The 20,935-nt window shown below is 37.3% G+C and overlaps 1 protein-coding gene across 15 annotated transcripts in view; it reads left to right on the top strand.

The window, feature by feature from the left end:
• Sls (sallimus) overlaps positions 1-20,935 on the top strand; it is a 190,307-nt gene that overhangs the window by 41,900 nt on the left and 127,472 nt on the right. For all 15 annotated transcript variants that reach the window (XM_076779954.1, XM_076779949.1, XM_076779951.1 and 12 more), the window contains exons 9-23: positions 2,628-2,857; positions 2,973-3,116; positions 3,494-3,751; positions 3,850-3,993; positions 4,652-4,924; positions 5,002-5,547; positions 5,618-6,095; positions 6,233-6,813; positions 9,126-9,668; positions 9,736-9,990; positions 11,533-11,676; positions 13,242-13,643; positions 17,109-17,510; positions 18,024-18,246; positions 18,329-18,501. In XM_076779954.1, coding sequence (XP_076636069.1) covers positions 2,628-2,857; positions 2,973-3,116; positions 3,494-3,751; positions 3,850-3,993; positions 4,652-4,924; positions 5,002-5,547; positions 5,618-6,095; positions 6,233-6,813; positions 9,126-9,668; positions 9,736-9,990; positions 11,533-11,676; positions 13,242-13,643; positions 17,109-17,510; positions 18,024-18,246; positions 18,329-18,501 — 4,796 coding nt within the window. The remainder of the gene's footprint in view (positions 1-2,627; positions 2,858-2,972; positions 3,117-3,493; positions 3,752-3,849; positions 3,994-4,651; positions 4,925-5,001; positions 5,548-5,617; positions 6,096-6,232; positions 6,814-9,125; positions 9,669-9,735; positions 9,991-11,532; positions 11,677-13,241; positions 13,644-17,108; positions 17,511-18,023; positions 18,247-18,328; positions 18,502-20,935) is intronic.

The raw sequence follows: 20,935 nt of genomic DNA, 5'->3' as shown, positions 1-20,935 counted from the left end.
GAACATTTCTATTCTTCCCCAATTCGTCACGTTTGATGTATAAATTTACTACGCTGCAATAATTCCTGATATACAATAGTGATTCTTAAAATGAGCCCCGGACATGATTCGTAAATTGAACATTTCTGTCCTCTCCAATTCGTTGCGTTTGGTGTACAAATCTACTACGCTTCAACAGTTCTCAATGTACAGTAATGATTCTTAAAATGAACCCCAAATGTGATTCGTAAATTGAACATTTCTATTCTTCGCCAATTCGTCGCGATTGGTGTACAAATCTACTACGCTTCAACAGTTCTCAATGCACAATAGTGATTCTTAAAATGATCCCCAAACGAGATTCGTAAATTGAACATTTCTATTCTTCCCCAATTCGTCACGTTTGATGTATAAATTTACTACGCTGCAATAGTTCCTGATATACAATAGTGATTCTTAAAATGAGCCCCGGACATGATTCGTAAATTGAACATTTCTGTCCTCTCCAATTCGTTGCGTTTGGTGTACAAATCTACTACGCTTCAACAGTTCTCAATGCACAATAGTGATTCTTAAAATGAACCCCAAACGTGATTCCTAAATTGAACATCTTTATCCTCACCAATTCGTTGCGTTTGGTGTACAAATCTACTACGCTCCAACAGTTCTCAATGTACAGTAATGATTCTTAAAATGATCCCCAAACGAAATTCGTAAATTGAACATTTCTATTCTTCCCCAATTCGTTACGTTAGATGTATAAATTTACTACGCTGCAATAGTTCCTGATATACAATAGTGATTCTTAAAATGAACCCCAAACGTGATTCGTAAATTGAACATTCATATTCTTCCCCAATTCATCGCGTTTGATGTATAAATCTACTACGCTCCAGCAGTTCCCAATCTACAGTAGTGATTCTTAAAATGATCCCCAGACGTGATTCGTAAATTGAACATTTCTAGTCTTACCCAATTCGTCACGTTTGATGTATAAATTTACTACGCTACAATAGTTCCTGATATACAGTAGTGATTCTTAAAATGAGCCCCGGACGTGATTCGTAAATTGAACATTTCTATCCTCCTCAATTCGTTCGCGATTAGTGTATAAATCTACTACACTCCAACAGTTCCCAATATACAGTAGTGATTCGTAAAATGAACCCCAAACGTGATTCGTAAATTGAACATTTCTATTCTTCGCCAATTCGTCGCGTTTGGTGATATAAATCTACTACGCTCCAACAGTTCCCAATATACAGTAATGATTCTTAAAATGAACCCCAGATGTGATTCGTAAATTGAACATTTCTATCCTTCTCAATTCGTTCGCGATTAGTGTATAAATCTACTACATTCCAACAGTTCCCAATATACAGTAGTGATTCTTAAAATGAACCCCAAACGTGATTCGTAAATTGAACATTTCTATCCTCCTCAATTCGTTCGCGATTAGTGTATAAATCTACTACACTCCAACAGTTCCCAATGTACATTATTGATTCTTAAAATGAACCCCAGGCGTGATTCGTAAATTGAACATTTCTATTCTTCGCCAATTCGTCACGTTTGGTGTATAAATCTACTACGCTCCAACAGTTCCCAATATACAGTAGTGATTCTTAAAATGATCCCCAGATGTGATTCGTAAATTGAACGTTTCTAATCTTCCTCAATTCGTCGCGTTTGGTGATATAAATCTACTACGCTCCAACAGTTCCCAATATACAGTAGTGATTCTTAAAATGATCCCCAAACGAGATTCGTAAATTGAACATTTCTATTCTTCCCCAATTCGTCACGTTTGATGTATAAATTTACTACGCTACAATAGTTCCTGATATACAGTAGTGATTCTTAAAATGAACCCCAGACGTGATTCGTAAATTGAACATTTCTATTCTTCGCCAATTCGTCGCGTTTGGTGATATAAATCTACTACGCTCCAACAGTTCCGGATATACAATAGTGATTCTTAAAATGAGCCCCAGACATGATTCGTAAATTGAACATTTCTATCCTCACCAATTCATCGCATTTGATATATAAATCTACTACGCTCCAACAGTTCCCAATATACAGTAATGATTCTTAAAATGAACCCCAGACGTGATTCGTAAATTGAACATTTCTATCTTCCTCAATTCGTTCGCGATTAGTGTATAAATCTACTACACTCCAACAGTTCCCAATATACAGTAGTGATTCTTAAAATGATCCCCAGATGTGATTCGTAAATTGAACGTTTCTAATCTTCCCCAATTCGTCGCGTTTGGTGATATAAATCTACTACGCTCCACCAATTCCCAATGTACAGTAATGATTCTTAAAATGATCCCCAGACGAGATTCGTAAATTGAACATTTCTATCACTGTGTATAAACATTTTCTAATATTGAAATTCGCCTTCACTTTACGAAAAATGAAGCTGCAACCCCGAAACGATGTTCATTTTAAGATCCATTAAAATGCTGCTCGACTCTGTCTGATTTTAAGTTTGATTAAAATTTTTGAATAAATTAATATAATATTAACATAACACTGTTTTACTGTTGTGCAAACTGGAAAGGGACGATGGTAAAAATTGAATTAAATCTGTAATTTCACTCATGAAGAATGGAAGTAATCAGTGGGAATGTTTGCAGACCTGCGCCTGGCCCCGAAGTGATTTACTTGCGACACGTAGAACGTGCCAAGCCGTATTTGCCTCCACCAGAGGAGGACAGAGTTTATCCACCGCCACGTTTCATTATTCCGTTGAGGGACGTCCATCAAATCGAGGGTGGACGAATTCACTTCGAGGCCAGAATCGAACCGGTGGGCGATCCCACCATGAGGGTAGAGTGGTACGTCAATGGAAGAGCTCTCGATGCGAGTGAGTACCTCTCACAAGTCTTACAATTCTTTCCTTTTTTAATTCGTATTACATCACCTTGAAAAATTCCTTTCAAATTCATAGTTCACTGTTTTACCGACTGTCGTGATTACAGGTTCTCGAGCGACTTCCATTTTCCGATTTGGCTTCATCTCGCTCGATCTCATCAGCATCGTGCTTCAAGACAGCGGCGAATACGTGTGCCGCGTCGTTAGTTCGACTGGAGTCGCCGAATCTCGAGCTACCCTCAGCGTGACGCGTAAGTTACAAACATTTAATGTGGTTCCTTCGTCTGGAAACCCGAAACACACGAGTTACCGACAGCACCTTACCGACAGCACTTTACCGACAGTACTTTACCGACCGCTAGCCTCTTTATCGACTGTTCACCGCTTAACACTTTACCGACCGGTAACTTATCGACCGATTGTCACGAAAATAAAAAGTATTACTAGATTTAATTACACCGTAGTAACAGAAAGCAAACAATAAACCTTGCATACAAAAATACACAAAAACTAAAAACTGAATTAACATTAAATTTTGCAAAAGCAGATTAAAATTGAAGTTAGTGTCCTGTTGTTAGTACAAGGAGGAGTTTCGAGGAATGTTATTTGAAACAAATCACTGTTTCAGCACGCGCGACAATCGAACAGGCTAGTCAACACCCCGACAGCCTCCAGTACATTCAACAGCTCGAGGATTACAGCAAGTACCAAAGGCAGGAGAGTGTGGAGGAGATCTCTCCACAGCGGCCGGCCTTCATCCGTCCACTCCAGGATCTAGGAGAGCTGCAGGAAGGTCGGAATGCGCACTTCGAGGCGCAGCTGACCCCTGTTAGCGATCCCACGATGAAAGTGGAGTGGTACAAGGATGGTAGGCCAATCACAGCTAGTAAGTATCCTTCCATAAATCTTTTACTTTTACTGAGGATTACACCCCATTGCAATGTGGACCAGGTGCCTCCAAACTGAATTCTAACAATTTTCCAGGCTCAAGAATCACAACCATCTTCAACTTCGGATACGTCTCGCTCAATATATTGCATCTACGAGCTGAAGATGCGGGTTCTTACACTGTCAGAGCTGTGAACCGCTTGGGAGAAGCTGTCAGCTCCGCATCTCTCCGTGTCTTTGGTAAAGGTCCTATAATGTAATCGTTACTAACACTAAACGTCCCTTCATTCCTAGTAAGACTGGTCAAATAACAGCCTTTTACGTCAACAAATTTTTTAATTTTCATCGTATGGAAGATAGAACGCATTTGAAAACGAATTTCGGGTGCATACACGAAGTAAATATCAAAATAAACGTAGAAGATGGCATAAATTTTAGTAGGTGATACATTCATCGGATAGGGGATGAAATGCCCTTTAAAACGAGCGTTCGTACGAGTCGATAGCTTCATTAGTTCCGGAGATATGAGGGCTCGAAGCGTTTGTTTACTTTCTCAGTCGAGGTCGTTGACCCCACGAGCCACTTTTTACATAACTTGCGATATCTCGAAAACGGGAAGTCGTATCGACAAAAACGAAAAACCGTTTTAAAGAGGAAGGTTTGCCGCTGCCAACGGTGGCTCGATTATGGCAAAAACGCTAGTAGTTTCGGAGCTGCACGCGTCTAAAGTTTTGGTACTTTGATACGCGTTGTTAGACTGTTCTGAGACAGTGGAAACTGAAGATTCTCTCATTTGATACCAAATTTATTACACCAAAACGTTGTGTGTTAGAAATTTTAAGCGAAAAGTCGTTTTTGCCAGCAGTTTTAATGCGGTTGCGTGAATCGTTCGTTTCAGCGCGCACAAATGTTACTTCCGAACTGGGAATCCCCGAGCAACAGAGGTACATCGAGGCTGCCGAGGAGTTGGAAGCCTATCAACAGGCTATGCACCAGAAATATGTGCAGGAGCAGCCTGAACCGACCAGCCCACCGGAATTCAAATCTCCTATCAAGGATCAGAACAGCATACGAGAAGGCGGCTTCGCTCATTTCGAAGCTCGCCTCGAACCAGTCGGCGATCCCGATTTAAGAGTCGAATGGCTCAAGGATGGACGCCCTGTAGAAGCTAGTCAGTATTCCTCGCTACAAACTAATACATTTTTATTAACTTACTTGGTTAGTTAACGAAACACACTTGTTTGCCAGGTTCGCGAATCACGACTTTCTTCAACTTCGGTTACGTGGCGTTGACCATCAAGTACGTAACGATCCACGACGTCGGTGTGTACACCTGTCGAGCCTACAATCGCGCCGGGGAAGCACACACCACCGCTCAATTGAGCGTGATTAGCAAGAACGATGTCATCTATGACAGCCAACATCCCACTGGGCTCCAGAAACTACAAACGCTGGAGGACTCCAGCAGATATTCGCGGAAAGTACAGGAGGAGACGCAAGTTACCCAAGCACCGCGATTCTTGGGGACCCTGAAGGGTACCAACAAGATCGTCGAGGGGCAACGTGCTCACTTCGAGGCTCGCGTCGAGCCTCAGAGCGACTTGACCATGACCATCGAGTGGTATCACAATGGGAAACCCATCACTGCTGCCAACAGAATCCAAACATACCACGACTTTGGTTACGTTGCTATCGACATTCTTCAAGTTAGACCCGAGGACGCTGGCACTTACACCGTCGTTGCAAGAAACGCCCTTGGCGAGGCACGTCTGTCTGCCACCATGGTGGTGGAAAGTAAGTTCTTTTCCCACCTTGGATAGAACATAAGTCTTTCTGAAATAACAATTCTTGAATTTGATTTTAGCGCGCTCAGGCGTGGATACCAGCAGCATGCACCGCACTTCCTACGAAAAGACGCAACGCCTCGAGGAGTCGAAATTCACCGAGCCCCAATACCACATCGAGGAGATTTCAAAATCCAAGCCCATCTTCGTGCAGCCACTGAGCGACCCTAAGCCAGTCAGCGAGGGCAAGAACATCCACCTGGAGTGCCGTTTGGAGCCAATGGGCGACCCAACGATGAGGGTCGAGTGGTTCCAAAACGGCCGCCCCGTCACCGTTGGCTCCAGATTCAGGACTTACTACGACTTCGGTTTTGTCGCTTTGGACATCGTGCACTCGACCATCCTCGACTCTGGAGAGTACACTGTCAGGGCCACCAACCACCTTGGCACTGCTCACACGTCAGCCTGCGTCAGAGTAATTGGCAAGTCCGATGTCGTCACGGACACCCAGCACGAGCAGTCGCTAGAGCAGATTCAAATGCTGGAAGATTCGTCAAGGTGTGCCTCTATTCATTCTAAGATTGTTAACTACCGAAGGAATATATTGAAAGCAATTGCATTGAATAGCTTTCTCTGCTAACTCCAACTATTTACTTGGGGGTTTTTGTTGTTATTGACGCAATCTCGCTTAACAGGTACCGAAAGACTCAACAAGAAGAGGTGACGGTGATGCAAGCACCCCAATTCACACGAGCTCTGCACAACATCGAGACGGTGGAACTGACCAACGTCCACCTCGAGTGTCGCCTTCAGCCAGTCGGTGATGCCACGATGAAGGTCGAGTGGTTCGTGAACGGCAGACCGGTGAAAACTGGCCACAGATTCCGACCCTCCTACGAATTCGATTACGTAGCACTCGACATCCTTGGCGTTTACCCCGATGATTCTGGCGTGTACACCTGCCAGGCGAGAAATCAATTAGGCGAAGCTGTCACCTCCTGTTCGGTGAGGGTGCACGCGAAGAAGGACTTGCTCCTGGAATCACAGCACCCTGAAGGCTTGGAAAGAATACAGTACCTCGAGGATGCTTCGAGGTACAAGAGGCACGAACTGGTCGACGAAGTCGTCAACGTTAAACCCAGATTCGTCACAGCCCCGAAGAACCAGGAGAACCTTCGCGAGGGGCAACACGCGCACTTTGAATGCAAACTGGAACCGGTCACGGACTCCAATTTGAAGGTCGAGTGGTTCAAGAACGGTCGTCCAGTAACAATAGGTAAACAAAAAGCAAACTTACATTTCTGTTTAAATGGAAATTAAGTTTGTAAAATTTTAAGTTGAAGATTTTCAAGAGAACTTTATTATTGAATTTTATTCTATTTCATGGGTTTTAAAGATTGTTATTTTGAGGGAGGCTCTAAATGGGATTGAGTGAGATGGAACGTCTGATTATGCTTTTGACACGTTGACTGCCAGACCGAACCACTCAAATTGTCCATAAAAATTAAACTTGTCTTTAAATAATTGGAAGCGATACCCATAATTTGTCACAGAAAGTCTTATCTAGGTTTATTTGACGTCTAATCTTGAGACGCTATTGCTTAGCTCCTCAGCGTAAAGTCATGTCACTCATACGTGGCTTTATATTTAATCATATTTAATTGCCAGACCGAACCCCTCAAATTGTCCATAAAAATTAAACTTGTCTTTAAATAATTGGAAACTATACTCATAGTTTGTCACAGAAAGTCTTATCTAGGTTTATTTAACATCTAATCTTGAAACGCTATTGCTTAGCTCCTCAGCGTAAAGTCATGTCACTCACACGTGGCTTTATATTTAATCATATTTAATCATAAATATAAAAATATAAGTTTCTAGTTATTTGCAGTTTTCAGATTTCATTTTAGATTCTTCTTCAAACTAAAATAGGGACTTGACGAACCAGTTTAATCTTGAGATTCAATTGCTTAACGCCTCAGCGTAAAGTCATGTCACTCACACGTGGCTTTATATTTAATCATATTTAATCATAAATATAAAAATATAAGTTTCTAATTATTTGCAGTTATCAAATTTCATTTTAGATTCTTCTTCAAACTAAAATAGGGACTTAGCGAACCAGTTTAATCTTGAGATTCAATTGCTTAACACCTCAGCGTAACGTCATGTCACTCACACGTGGCTTTATATTTAATCATATTTAATCATAAATATAAAAATATAAGTTTCTAGTTATTTGCAGTTTTCAGATTTCATTTTAGATTCTTCTTCAAACTAAAATAGGAACTTGGCGAACCAGTTTAATCTTGAGATTCAATTGCTTAACGCCTCAGCGTAACGTCATGTCACTCACACGTGGCTTTATATTTAATCATATTTAATCATAAATATAAATATATAAGTTTCTAGTTATTTGCAGTTATCAAATTTCATTTTAGATTCTTCTTCAAACTAAAATAGGAACTTGGCGAACCAGTTTAATCTTGAGATTCAATTGCTTAACGCCTCAGCGTAACGTCATGTCACTCACACGTGGCTTTATATTTAATCATATTTAATCATAAATATAAAAATATAAGTTTCTAATTATTTGCAGTTATCAAATTTCATTTTAGATTCTTCTTCAAACTAAAATAGGGACTTGACGAACCAGTTTAATCTTGAGATTCAATTGCTTAACGCCTCAGCGTAATGTCACTCATACGTGGCTTTATATTTAATCATATTTAATCATAAATATAAAAATATAAGTTTCTAGTTATTTGCAGTTTTCAGATTTCATTTTAGATTCTTCTTCAAACTAAAATAGGGACTTGGCTAACCAGTTTAATCTTGAGATTCAATTGCGTAACGCCTCAGCGTAAAGTCATGTCACTCACACGTGGCTTTATATTTAATCATATTTAATCATAAATATAAAAATATAAGTTTCTAGTTATTTGCAGTTATCAAATTTCATTTTAGATTCTTCTTCAAACTAAAATAGAGACTTGGCGAACCAGTAAATGATTAATTTACTGCGTCACATAATACTTTCGCATAAATCACAGTAAGAATATTTGAGAAAATACATTGCAACTTGTACAGTTAAAATGGTGCATACTGTTTTATTATATTGCAATTAGAAGAATAAAAGTAACAGCAATGTACAATTAAACTCAGTAAGAAGGAACATGAAAAATATCTGGTCCCCTTGCATAGGAACTGTTTAAATAAATATATATAGACAATATTTAAACATTAAACACAACCACTTTAATTATTCATTAGATAGTTTAATCAATTGCAGCTCAAACAACGCGACTCGACTCGAACTAACCTACGGGAATCCCCATACTATCTTCAAGGTTATGACAGGTGGCGCCACTTTGACCGCGAAATTATGAACTGCTCAACAGTTCGAACACACAAATTGCAATGATACAAGCAACATTGCATGAAATTTGACTGTTTAAAATAGAAATTGAAAGCAAATACTAAAAAACAGATAAAATTTTAAACTTTTAGAGTATTGATCCCTCTAAATATTACAAAAATCACACAGTTATAAGATGAAAAGATTTGAAAATTATATTTGATCGACAGGACATCGATTCCGTCCGATTCACGACTTCGGATACGTTGCTCTGGACGTGATCGACCTGATCGCGGAGGATTCTGGAACGTACACCTGTCGCGCCGTGAATCTCGTGGGCAGCGACGAAGTATCCTGCACTTTGACCTGTCGATCGACCGCCCAAGTGTTGATGGACACCAAGAACGAGCTGAGCCTCGAGCAAATACACTATCTCGAGGACAGAAGCAAGTACCAGCGGCGCGAGGACGTCGAGGAGACGACCACCCAGGCGCCGATATTCACCACCTCCTTGAACAACGTGGAGATCAAGGAGGGCCAGAGGGCTCATTTCGAGTGCAGGCTGATCCCCGTGTCCGACGCAACCATGAAAGTCGAATGGTTCCACAACAACAAACCGGTCAAAGCAGGCTCCAGATTCGTCGAGACGAACAGTTTCGGCTTCGTCGCCCTGGATATCATGTACGCGTACCCTGAGGACTCTGGCACTTACACTTGCCGCGCGAAGAACATTATTGGGGAAGCAATTACGTCAGCGACCGCGGTCGTCCACTGTAAGTCGATTTGACAAATGAAACTAACAAAGAATATCTTATTTTAATAATCGTTTTTCACGAATAGCCAAAAAGTCGGTGTATTTGGAGACCCAAAACGAGGAGACCCTTCAGCGGCTTCGTTACCTGGAGGATACGTCGCGGTACCAACGTAAAACTACAACAGAAGAGACCGTCACTCAAGCGCCAGTTTTCACGATGCCCATCAAGGACCTCAAAGTCGCGGAGAACCAGGCGGCTCATTTCGAAGCACGCGTGATCCCCGTTGGCGATTCGAAGCTCAAAGTCGAGTGGTTGAGAAATGGAGTTCCGATTTCAGCTTGTAAGTAACCACTGACGTGATTCGTTAATTGAACACTTGTGATTCGTTAATTGAACACTTGTGATTTGTTAGTTGAACACTTGTGATTCGTTAATTGAACCTTTATGATTCGTTATTTGAACACTTGTGATTCGTTAATTGAACATTAATGATTCGTTAATTGAACATTTATGATTCGTTAACTGAACATTGATGATTCGTTAATTGAACATTGATGATTCGTTAATTGAACCTTCATGATTCGTTAATTGAACCTTTATGATTCGTTAATTGAACACTAGTTATTCGTTAATTGAAAATTGATGATTCGTTACTTGAAAATTGATGATTCGTTACTTGAACATTGATGATTCGTTAATTGAACACTTGTGATTCGTTAATTGAACCTTTATAATTCGTTAATTGAACATTAATGATTCGTTAATGGAACAGTTGTGATTCGTTAATTGAAAATTGATGATTCGTTAATTGAACACTTGTGATTCGTTAATTGAAAATTGATGATTCGTTAATTGAACACTTGTGATTCGTTAATTGAACCTTCATGATTCGGTAATTGAACATTAATGATTCGTTAATTGAACACTTGTGATTCGTTAATTAAACATTGATGATTCGTTAATTGAAAATTGATGATTCGTTAATTGAACACTTGTGATTCGTTAATTGAACCTTTATGATTCGTTAATTGAACACTTGTGATTCGTTAATTGAACATTGATGATTCGTTAATTGAACCTTTATGATTCGTTAATTGAACACTTGTGATTCGTTAATTGAAAATTGATGATTCGTTAATTGAACACTTGTGATTCGTTAATTGAACATTGATGATTCGTTAATTGAACCTTTATGATTCGTTAATTGAACACTTGTGATTCGTTAATTGAAAATTGATGATTCGTTACTTGAAAATTGATGATTCGTTACTTGAACATTGATGATTCGTTAATTGAACATTGATGATTCGTTAATTGAACATTTATGATTCGTTAGTTGAACATTTATGATTCGTTAATTGAACACTTGTGATTCGTTAATTGAACATTGATGATTCGTTAATTGAACACTTGTTATTCGTTAATTGAAAATTGATGATTCGTTAATTGAACACTTGTGATTCGTTAATTGAAAATTGATGATTCGTTAATTGAACACTTGTGATTCGTTAATTGAACCTTCATGATTCGTTAATTGAACCTTTATGATTCGTTAATTGAACACTTGTGATTCGTTAATTGAACATTGATGATTCGTTAATTGAAAATTGATGATTCGTTAATTGAACCTTTATGATTCGTTAATTGAACACTTGTGATTCGTTAATTGAACCTTTATGATTCGTTAATTGAACACTTGTGATTCGTTAATTGGAAATTGATGATTCGTTACTTGAACCCTTGTGATTCGTTAATTGAACACTTGTTATTCGTTAGTTGAACCTTTATGATTCGTTAATTGAACCTTTATGATTCATTAATTGAACATTGATGGAAATAGAAAACGAGGGATATTTGTCTGACAAATTGTCACTGTTTGCAGCCAATCGCATAACGACGATGCACGATTTCGGATACGTCGCTCTGAACATGAAATACGTGAACCCTGAAGACTCAGGTACTTACACTTGCCGTGCAAGGAACGAACTTGGCGAAGCAGTCACGTCAGCGACACTTTTCGTCCAGTGTAAGTAGAGACCCCCTACAGGAAACGAGATCATCCCCAAAATGGAGCCTCAGTTTTCAGCACCGCTTCTCGTAAGCTACGAGCTTCCATCACGTAGAAACAGCCTCGCTTATACGTAGAAATTTTTGTCTTTTTTTACATTTTGTGCACAGCGATTTTTCCCCAATTTTTTCTTTTCTTTTGGCGAGATGTTCGTAGCAATATTTGTTTAAATATTTTTTGTATCCCTCGCTAAATTCAGCCATCATTAACAGAAATTACAGAACTATGGATACGACATTCACGAAATCACACCTTCATTTTTTACGACACTTATTCATACTCCATTTTCAGTATACTTGGCGATGAACATTTCTCATTAATATTCGCTAAGCGATTTTTATGTTTTTTGTTTACTTCGAGGAACTTTTCCAGAATGTTCTTCGTGGTGGTACAGCAATGTTTATTCACTCTTTATTCGGTATATAAGTAAACAAAGTTTTTGTTTTATTTACAAAGTTTGATAAAAAATATAGATTTCCATTTTGAAAAACAAGGTTCAGACTCAGATGTGTCACGAAGATGGAATTCTATAAATTTTGGGTAAAAATGATAAATTTGCAGTACTAAATTTAAGGGTGCAGCCAAGATTATATTTTAATTAAAAAGGTAATGACAAAATTGTGCAATTTTCAATTTAAGCTTCCGCCATTTTGCCAATTGTAACAGGAAACCTACTGATTTAGCCTTGAGAGCTGCAATCACCAACGCAACTGCCTAAAACACATGTTTACTGTGTACATAATAAACTTGAGAAGTCAATAAAATAGTTTGGGGGAAGGCCACCATTAACACAAACGTATTTGACATAGTTATTACTACTTCAACAATGCATAGTGTAACTTTTTCTGAAATAAAAAAGGGGGCTTCACCGTCGAGTACTATAAAAATCCCATGCGTCGCGCGGGGAAGTCCCGTTCGAATAAGTCTCATAACTGGCTGGATTCCTCACCAAAATTATTAAAAAATTTATTTTACATTCTCAAAGGATAGTTAAGTAAATTACAAAGATAAATTACAGCGTCAGAGGTAGCATTTAGTTAAAAAAAAATAAATAAAGACGGTCAAATGCAACGTAAACACGGGGCTGCCCCCTTAGGTACCCATCGAGACAGTTAAACCATATTTACGTGCAAATGAGCATCGCTGTACGAATTTGTAAATGGCAAAGTTCCTGAAGAGGCGAACAAAAGGAGGTTTCCTCACCAAAATTATTGAAAAATTTATTTTACACTCTCAAAGGATAGTTAAGTAAATTACAAAGATAAATTACAGCGTCAGAGGTAGCATTTAGTTAAAAAAAAAATAAATAAAGACGGTCAAATGCAACGTAAACACGGGGCTGCCCCCTTAGGTACCCATCGAGACAGTTAAACCATATTTACGTGCAAATGAGCACCGCTGTACGAATTTGTGAATGGCAAAGTTCCTGAAGAGGCGAACAAAAGGTGGTTTCCTCGTGAAATGTTCGATCGCCCCACACGACTCGTACATCTACACTGTTTAAAAGCTCTTCCCCGACACAGCCAAAGCAGCCCTGCAATTCGAGACGCAGCACGAGAGTTCGTTGTCGAAGATCCAGGCCTTGGAGGACACGAGCAGGTACCAGCGTATCGAGGAGGAGGAGTTCGTGGTTAAGGAGAAACCGTCCTTCACAGTCCAGTTGAACGGACCCACCAGCCTGGTCGAAGGCCAAAGCGCACACTATGAGTGCCGCATCGAGCCCTATCCCGACCCCAACATGAAGGTGGAGTGGTTCCACAATGGCAAACCACTGTCCACCGGTCACAGGTACAGAACCACCTGCGACTTTGGGTTCGCCGCGTTGGACGTTCTGACAGTTTACGCTGAAGACTCTGGCACCTACACCTGCCAGGCCACCAATAAACTGGGATCGGCCAAGAGCTCGATCAATCTTGACGTGAAATGTAAGTATCGCCCTGGGAACGGACGAGATCCCGAGACAATCTTGAGCGGGGTAGAAGTATCTTTGGGTCTTTGGGGTGCCAGTGATGAGAACGTGACCAGTTTGGTGACTGCTGACACCTTGAAGGTGCTTAACGCGAAATCCTAGTGGAGGAGCCTTAGAATCAGGGAAGTAACTTTGGGATCTTGAGATGTATAGCCTGGTAGTGATGTCCGAGTGCTTAGAAAATGGAGGAGACTGTTGCAATCTAGTGAAAGTCTTCTGCTAAATAGGGACACTAGGGAGGGTGGACCTTATTTAGGCTTGATGACAGTTTTTTCGTGAGTTTTCTTGTTGTCTGATCAGTTTCACATTTTTTATAGGTTAGTTTTTCATCTAGTGTCGCTATTTCAGGGGGGTGTTCTGGGAAAAATTAGAAAATTGAAGAATAAGGGCTACTACAATGTACACTGTTAATCAGAATTAGGAATTCGGTTCACTTTTGGGTAATTTATTGTTATTGGGCATTGCTTTTTCTTTTTGCAGAGTTACGTAACATGGAAGATAAATTCTAATTGAAATTTGGATGGTAAAGAATACCTATTTGTTGATTGAGGTTTCGTTAAAAAGTTATTAAAAAATTAAAATTAAAAACTTTGAAATCGTTCTGGAAAAAATATTTTCAGTTTAAGGGGCCAATTGCAAGCATTTTTTGTCAAATGACATACCCCCGAAATCCTACCCCATTTCGAGAAAAAAATTCGTTACCGAAAATGTAGTCTGAGGTGATTCCCCGAAATGTGAATCTTTGAAAAATCATAACTCCTGAACGGATTGGACGATTTTAATTTTCAAAAACGCAAACGCCGCGTATTTTAGTGTAGAATATTATAAAATTATAAAAATATTAGAAAAGTTGTTTCTTGACCCCGCAAAATAAGAAAAACCCCCTAAAACTGGTTCAATTTTCAAACGGCCATAACTCCTACAATAGTGAATATATTTCATTGAAATTTTGGGAACAACTAGAGTTTATGGATACCTACAAAAAAGTATTAGACAATTTTTCTGTAGGGCGTCAAATAAAATTACTAAAAATGAAAAACAAATTATTAAGGAAAATCGACGGGATAAATTTTGCGACGAAAAAAAAATTTCAAATCATATTAAAAAAATTATATTTAGTTACAGGGGTCAATTACAAGTATTTTTGGTCAAATGACATACCCCCGAAATCCTACCCCATTTCGAGAAAAAAATTCGTTAGCGAAAATGTAGTCTGAGGTGATTCCCCGAAATGTGAATCTTTGAAAAATCATAACTCCTGAACGGATTGGACGATTTTAATTTTCAAAAACGCAAACGACGCGTATTTAGATGAGGAATATGTAGAAATTGCAAAAATATTCGAAAAGTTGATCCTTGACCCCGTAAACTGAGAAAAACCCCCTAAAACTGGTTCAATTTTCAAACGGCCATAACTCCTACAATAGTGAATATATTTCATTGGAATTTTGGGAACAACTAGAGTTCATGGATACCTACAAAAAAGTATTAAACATCTTTTCTGTAAAGCGTCAAATAAATTTACTAAAAATGAAAAACAAATTATTAAGAAAAATCGACAGGGGATAAATTTTTGGACGAAAAAAAAATTTCAAATCATATTAAAAAAATTATATTTAGTTACAGGGGTGAAATACAATCATTTTTGGTCATTATACATACCCCCAAAATCCTACTCAGTTTCGAGAAAAAAATTCCTTACCGAAAATATAATTTCTAGCCAGAAATGTCACTCCAAAATTTCGTGCGAATCTTTAAAAAGTCATAACTCCTGAACGGATTGGACGATTTTAATGTTCAAAAAGCCAAACGACGCGTATTTTAGTGTAGAATATTATAAAATTATAAAAATATTCAAAAAGTTGATCCTTGACCCCGAAAAATAAGGAAAACCCCATAAAAATGGCCCAATTTTCAAACAGCCATAACTCCTATAATAGTGAATATATTTCAATGAAACTTTTTTCTAAAGTAGAGCTCATATGTACCTACAAAAAAGTATTAAACAACTTTTCTGTAGGACGTTAAATAAAATTACTAAAAATCAAAAACGAATTTTTAAGAAAAATCGACAGGGGGTAGCTGCTGAAATTTTTCGTCGAAAAAAAAAGTTTCAAATCGTTCTAAAAAAATTATTTTCGGTTAAAGGAGTCAATTACAATAATTTTTGGTAAATACACATACCTCCGAATTCCTACCCAATTTCGAGAAAAAAATTCAGAAAAGTGGACAAATTTTTCTGTGAAATTGAAAAATTTCAAATCGTTCTAAAAAAATTATTTTTAGCTAGGGGAGTCAATTACAATCATTTTTGGTGAATACACACACAACCGAAATCCAATCCACTTTCGAGAAAAAAATTTTGAAAAAGTTTCGACGGGAAAAAAAAATTTCAAATCGTTTTAGAAAAATTATTTTCGGTTGCAGGGGTCAATTGCAATCATTTTTGGTCATTACACATACCCTCGAAATCCTAGCCAATTTCGAGAAAAAAATTCGTATAGGTGGACAAATTTTATTAATAATTTTTTAACGAAGCTTCAATCAACAAACTATTCTTGATTTTCGTCTTATTTGGGCCTCTAGAATCTTTCAGAGAACACCTTCTATATTTACTCAAAATTTAATTTAATTTGATAATACTGTGAGAATTTTGGGATTTAAATTACCAAAATTCGACTTTTTCTCAGAAACACACATTTAAGTAACACGAGACTTCGTTACAGACGAGACACCCGGTACAATAGTAGTAAGTCAGAAGAACACTAGATGGCGCATTTGTCGCATATAGATTCATCATATACTACAATATTATTAAATTATTAGATAATTTACTGTACAAAACAGCATATTTTGTTTAGAATCAACACACTGTAGCCTTTAAATACCGTCTGAGACTCATTCCAAAAGCCATTACTGTACAATGCTAGTCAAAATTCTAAGCTCAATTCACTTTTGGCTCATTCATTCTCACTATATTGTTTCTTTTTGCAGAGTTACGTAACAGTACACAAAAAATAACGTCTCTTAACGTTCAAAGAAAAATCTTAGGTTCTGAATTTCAATTTGATGTCTTCCTTTCTTAACAATGGATGCATCTCTGGTCCCCAAAGTTGCGCAGATACTTCTACGAGCTTCTGCGATGACATGCCCCGGGGACAGCAGGTGGATGTAATCACGCATTTTGTGTTACCTAGAAACCCTGACTGTTTTGCTTCTAGTACCCCCCCAATTGCTTTGAAACACAGTCCCCCGCTTCTGTGAAGTATATACACACGTAAGATGAATGGCCACCCTTCTCCTCTCTGGGTGTTCCACGTTGTTTTATTATCTTTACTCGTTGTACCCTCGACCCTTCTGCCCTCCAAGTGCCCCTCTGTGTCGATCAGACCCGGTCACGTTAATCGATGACACCTTACAGCCCGCTCCTCGATCATTCGCGAAACGCAACACGAAAGTGCCCTGAAGAAAATACAGTACCTCGAGGACGACTCGCGGTACAAACGCACCGACGAGGAGGAGCTGATCGTCGCGGAGAAACCGAAGTTCGGTCGTCCGCTGAAGAACATCGAGCACCTGCCCGAGGGCAAGAGCGCCCACCTCGAGGCGACCTTGACCCCCGTGAACGACCCCACGATGGTGGTCGAATGGTACAGAGACGGGCGACCGATCCCACAGGGCCACAAGTTCAAAACCACTTACGATTTCGGCTACGTCGCCCTCGACATCCTCTACGCCTATCCGGAAGACTCGGGAACCTACATGTGCAAGGCAAGGAACGCCGTTGGCGAGGCTGTCACCACTTGCGTCATCAGCGTCGACTGTAAGTTCACCAAACGCATGGTAAAAAGAGAAATGTTAAAATTATTACTTGGAATTATCTGGGTTGCAATTTAAAGCAATTTTTCAAACAAATTATGGGGTTTCATGATGTTTCAAAATGTTGAGACCTTGTATTGCACTGCTACAGTCAGTTTGTACTCAATTTCTTTGTTGACATAACAGTTTTAGTGATATTTAGTGCCCCTTGGGCCACTCCAAGTGGTACACTCTTATATAAGACCTCTCATCACACAAAAACTGAATGATTTGGGGGAGAAACAATGCTACAGACTCAAAGTAAACTGAGAATTTAGAGAACACCTAGTAGATCACTTCATTAACTTCATTTATTCAATAAACAGAGAGCCCCATTAGTATGCAAAGAGAATCATAATAACTAGAAGATAGCAGTTTGCAATTGAAACAATTGAGGATCTCGAATATCGAATGAGCCTTCTTAACCTTTCGGTATAACCAAATTCATAAGTCATCAAGTCTGTTTCATCCTGAACAGCCAAACAAGGACTTTATCTGGACACGTTGGACGCCCAGCGTTTGCAGAAGATTCGAGAGCTAGAGACTGTGGAGGTGAAGCAAGAGGTTGAAAAGGAAGTTGTACACCAGAAGCCCGTCTTCCTGACACCGCTGAACAACCTGGATCACTTAAAGGAAGGTGAACACGCTCATTTAGAGTGCCGCGTGGAACCCATCAACGACCCAAATCTCAAGATAGAATGGTAAACGAAGTTGATACGAGTTTTAATAGTTTCTTGATGGTCCAATTCATTGTTAAATGGGGTGAATTTAATTTTGCATTAGGTTCGTGAATGGCGTTGCTGTGAGAACTGGACATCGGTTCCGCAAAACTCACGATTTTGGCTATGTGGCTCTGGATATTCTTTACACGTATGCTGAAGATTCTGGTACTTATATGTGCAAAGCTACCAACTTGGCTGGGGAAGCTGTTAACACCTGCACTATCAAAGTTGGCTGTAAGTATTCATCTTTGTTTGAGATTTGAGTATTTTAGATTCATAACAATGCTTGTTGAAGGATAAAAGACAAGTTAATTTAAAAAACACTAAAATTTTCTATTGGATTCTGACAAAAAGTTCTGAGTTTCTGTGTAGATGGTATAGAAATGTATTATGTTAGGAGTCAGAATTATGTTAGAATTGTAATATAGTAGGATTTTTATTAATTGGATTAATCCACAAAAGTATTTGTTTAAAAATAGAAGAAACACAATTTCTTATTAGCTTCTGACAAAAAGTTCAGAGTTTCAGTGAAGATGTTATATAAATTTATTATATTAGGAGCCATTGAATTGCAATTTAGTAGAATATTAATTAACTGGATTCGTCCACAAAAAAATTTCTTTTAAAATAGTAGAAAAATTAATTTTGAGAAGAAAAACAACAATTTTTTATTAGTTTCAAACACAAAGTTCAGAGTTTCTGCAAAGATGTTATATGAATGTATTATGTTAGGAGTCATTGAATTGAAATATCGTAGGATTTTTATTAATTGGATTAATTCACAAAAGTATTTGTTTAAAAATAGAAGAAACACAATTTCTCATTAGCTTCTGACAAAAAGTTCAGAGTTTCTGTGAAGATGTTATATAAATTTATTATATTAGGAGCCATTGAATTGCAATATAGTAGAATATTAATTAACTGGATTCATCCACAAAAAAATTTCTTTTAAAATAGTAGAGAAATTAATTTTGAGAAGAAAAACAACAACTTTTTATTAGTTTCAAACACAAAGTTCAGAGTTTCTGCAAAGATGTTATATGAAGGTATTATGTCAGGAGGCATTGAATTGTAATATAGTAGGATTTTTATTAATTGGATTAATCCACAAAAGTATTTGTTTAAAAATAGAAGAAACACAATTTCTTATTAGCTTCTGACAAAAAGTTCAGAGTTTCAGTGAAGATGTTATATAAATTTATTATATTAGGAGCCATTGAATTGCAATTTAGTAGAATATTAATTAACTGGATTCGTCCACAAAAAAATTTCTTTTAAAATAGTAGAAAAATTAATTTTGAGAAGAAAAACAACAATTTTTTATTAGTTTCAAACACAAAGTTCAGAGTTTCTGCAAAGATGTTATATGAATGTATTATGTTAGGAGTCATTGAATTGAAATATCGTAGGATTTTTATTAATTGGATTAATTCACAAAAGTATTTGTTTAAAAATAGAAGAAACACAATTTCTCATTAGCTTCTGACAAAAAGTTCAGAGTTTCTGTGAAGATGTTATATAAATTTATTATATTAGGAGCCATTGAATTGCAATATAGTAGAATATTAATTAACTGGATTCATCCACAAAAAAATTTCTTTTAAAATAGTAGAGAAATTAATTTTGAGAAGAAAAACAACAACTTTTTATTAGTTTCAAACACAAAGTTCAGAGTTTCTGCAAAGATGTTATATGAAGGTATTATGTCAGGAGGCATTGAATTGTAATATAGTAGGATTTTTATTAATTGGATTAATCCACAAAAGTATTTGTTTAAAAATAGAAGAAACACAATTTCTTATTAGCTTCTGACAAAAAGTTCACAGTTTCTGTGAAGATGTTATATAAATTTATTATATTAGGAGCCATTGAATTGCAAAATAATAGAATATTAATTAACTGGATTCATCCACAAAAAAATTTCTTTTAAAATAGTAGAAAAATTAATTTTCAGAAGAAAAACAACTATTTTTTATTAGTTTCAAGCACAAAGTTCAGAGTTTCTGCAAAGATGTTATATGAATGTATTATGTCAGGAGGCATTGAATTGTAATATAGTAGAATTTTAATTAATTGGATTAATCCACAAAAGTATTTGTTTAAAAATAGAAGAAAAACAATTTCTTATTAGCTTTAACCCCAAAACTCAGAGTTTCTGTGAAGATGTTATAGAAATGTATTATATTAGGAGCCATTGAATTGCAATATAGTAGAATATTAATTAACTGGATTCATCCCCCAAAAAATTTCTTTTAGAATAGTAGAAAAATTAATTTTGAGAAGAAAAACAACAATTTTTTATTAGTTTCAAACACAAAGTTCAGAGTTTCTGCAAAGATGTTATATGAATGTATTATGTTAGGAGTTATTGAATTGTAATATAGTAGGATTTTTATTAATTGGATTAATCCACAAAAGTATTTGTTTAAAAATAGAAGAAACACAATTTCTTATTAGCTTCTGACAAAAAGTTCAGAGTTTCTGTGAAGATGTTATATAAATTTATTATATTAGGAGCCATTGAATTGCAATATAGTAGAATATTAATTAACTGGATTCATCCACAAAAAAATTTCTTTTAAAATAATAGAAAAATTAATTTAGAGAAGAAAAACAACAACTTTTTATTAGTTTCAAACACAAAGTTCAGAGTTTTTGCAAAGATGTT

The sequence above is a fragment of the Colletes latitarsis genome, chromosome 12 (genome assembly GCF_051014445.1).
Source record: "Colletes latitarsis isolate SP2378_abdomen chromosome 12, iyColLati1, whole genome shotgun sequence".
NCBI classification, from domain to species: domain Eukaryota; kingdom Metazoa; phylum Arthropoda; class Insecta; order Hymenoptera; family Colletidae; genus Colletes; species Colletes latitarsis.
The sequence above is the reverse complement of the archived record's forward strand: the minus strand, read 5'-3'. Positions and strand labels throughout refer to the sequence as shown.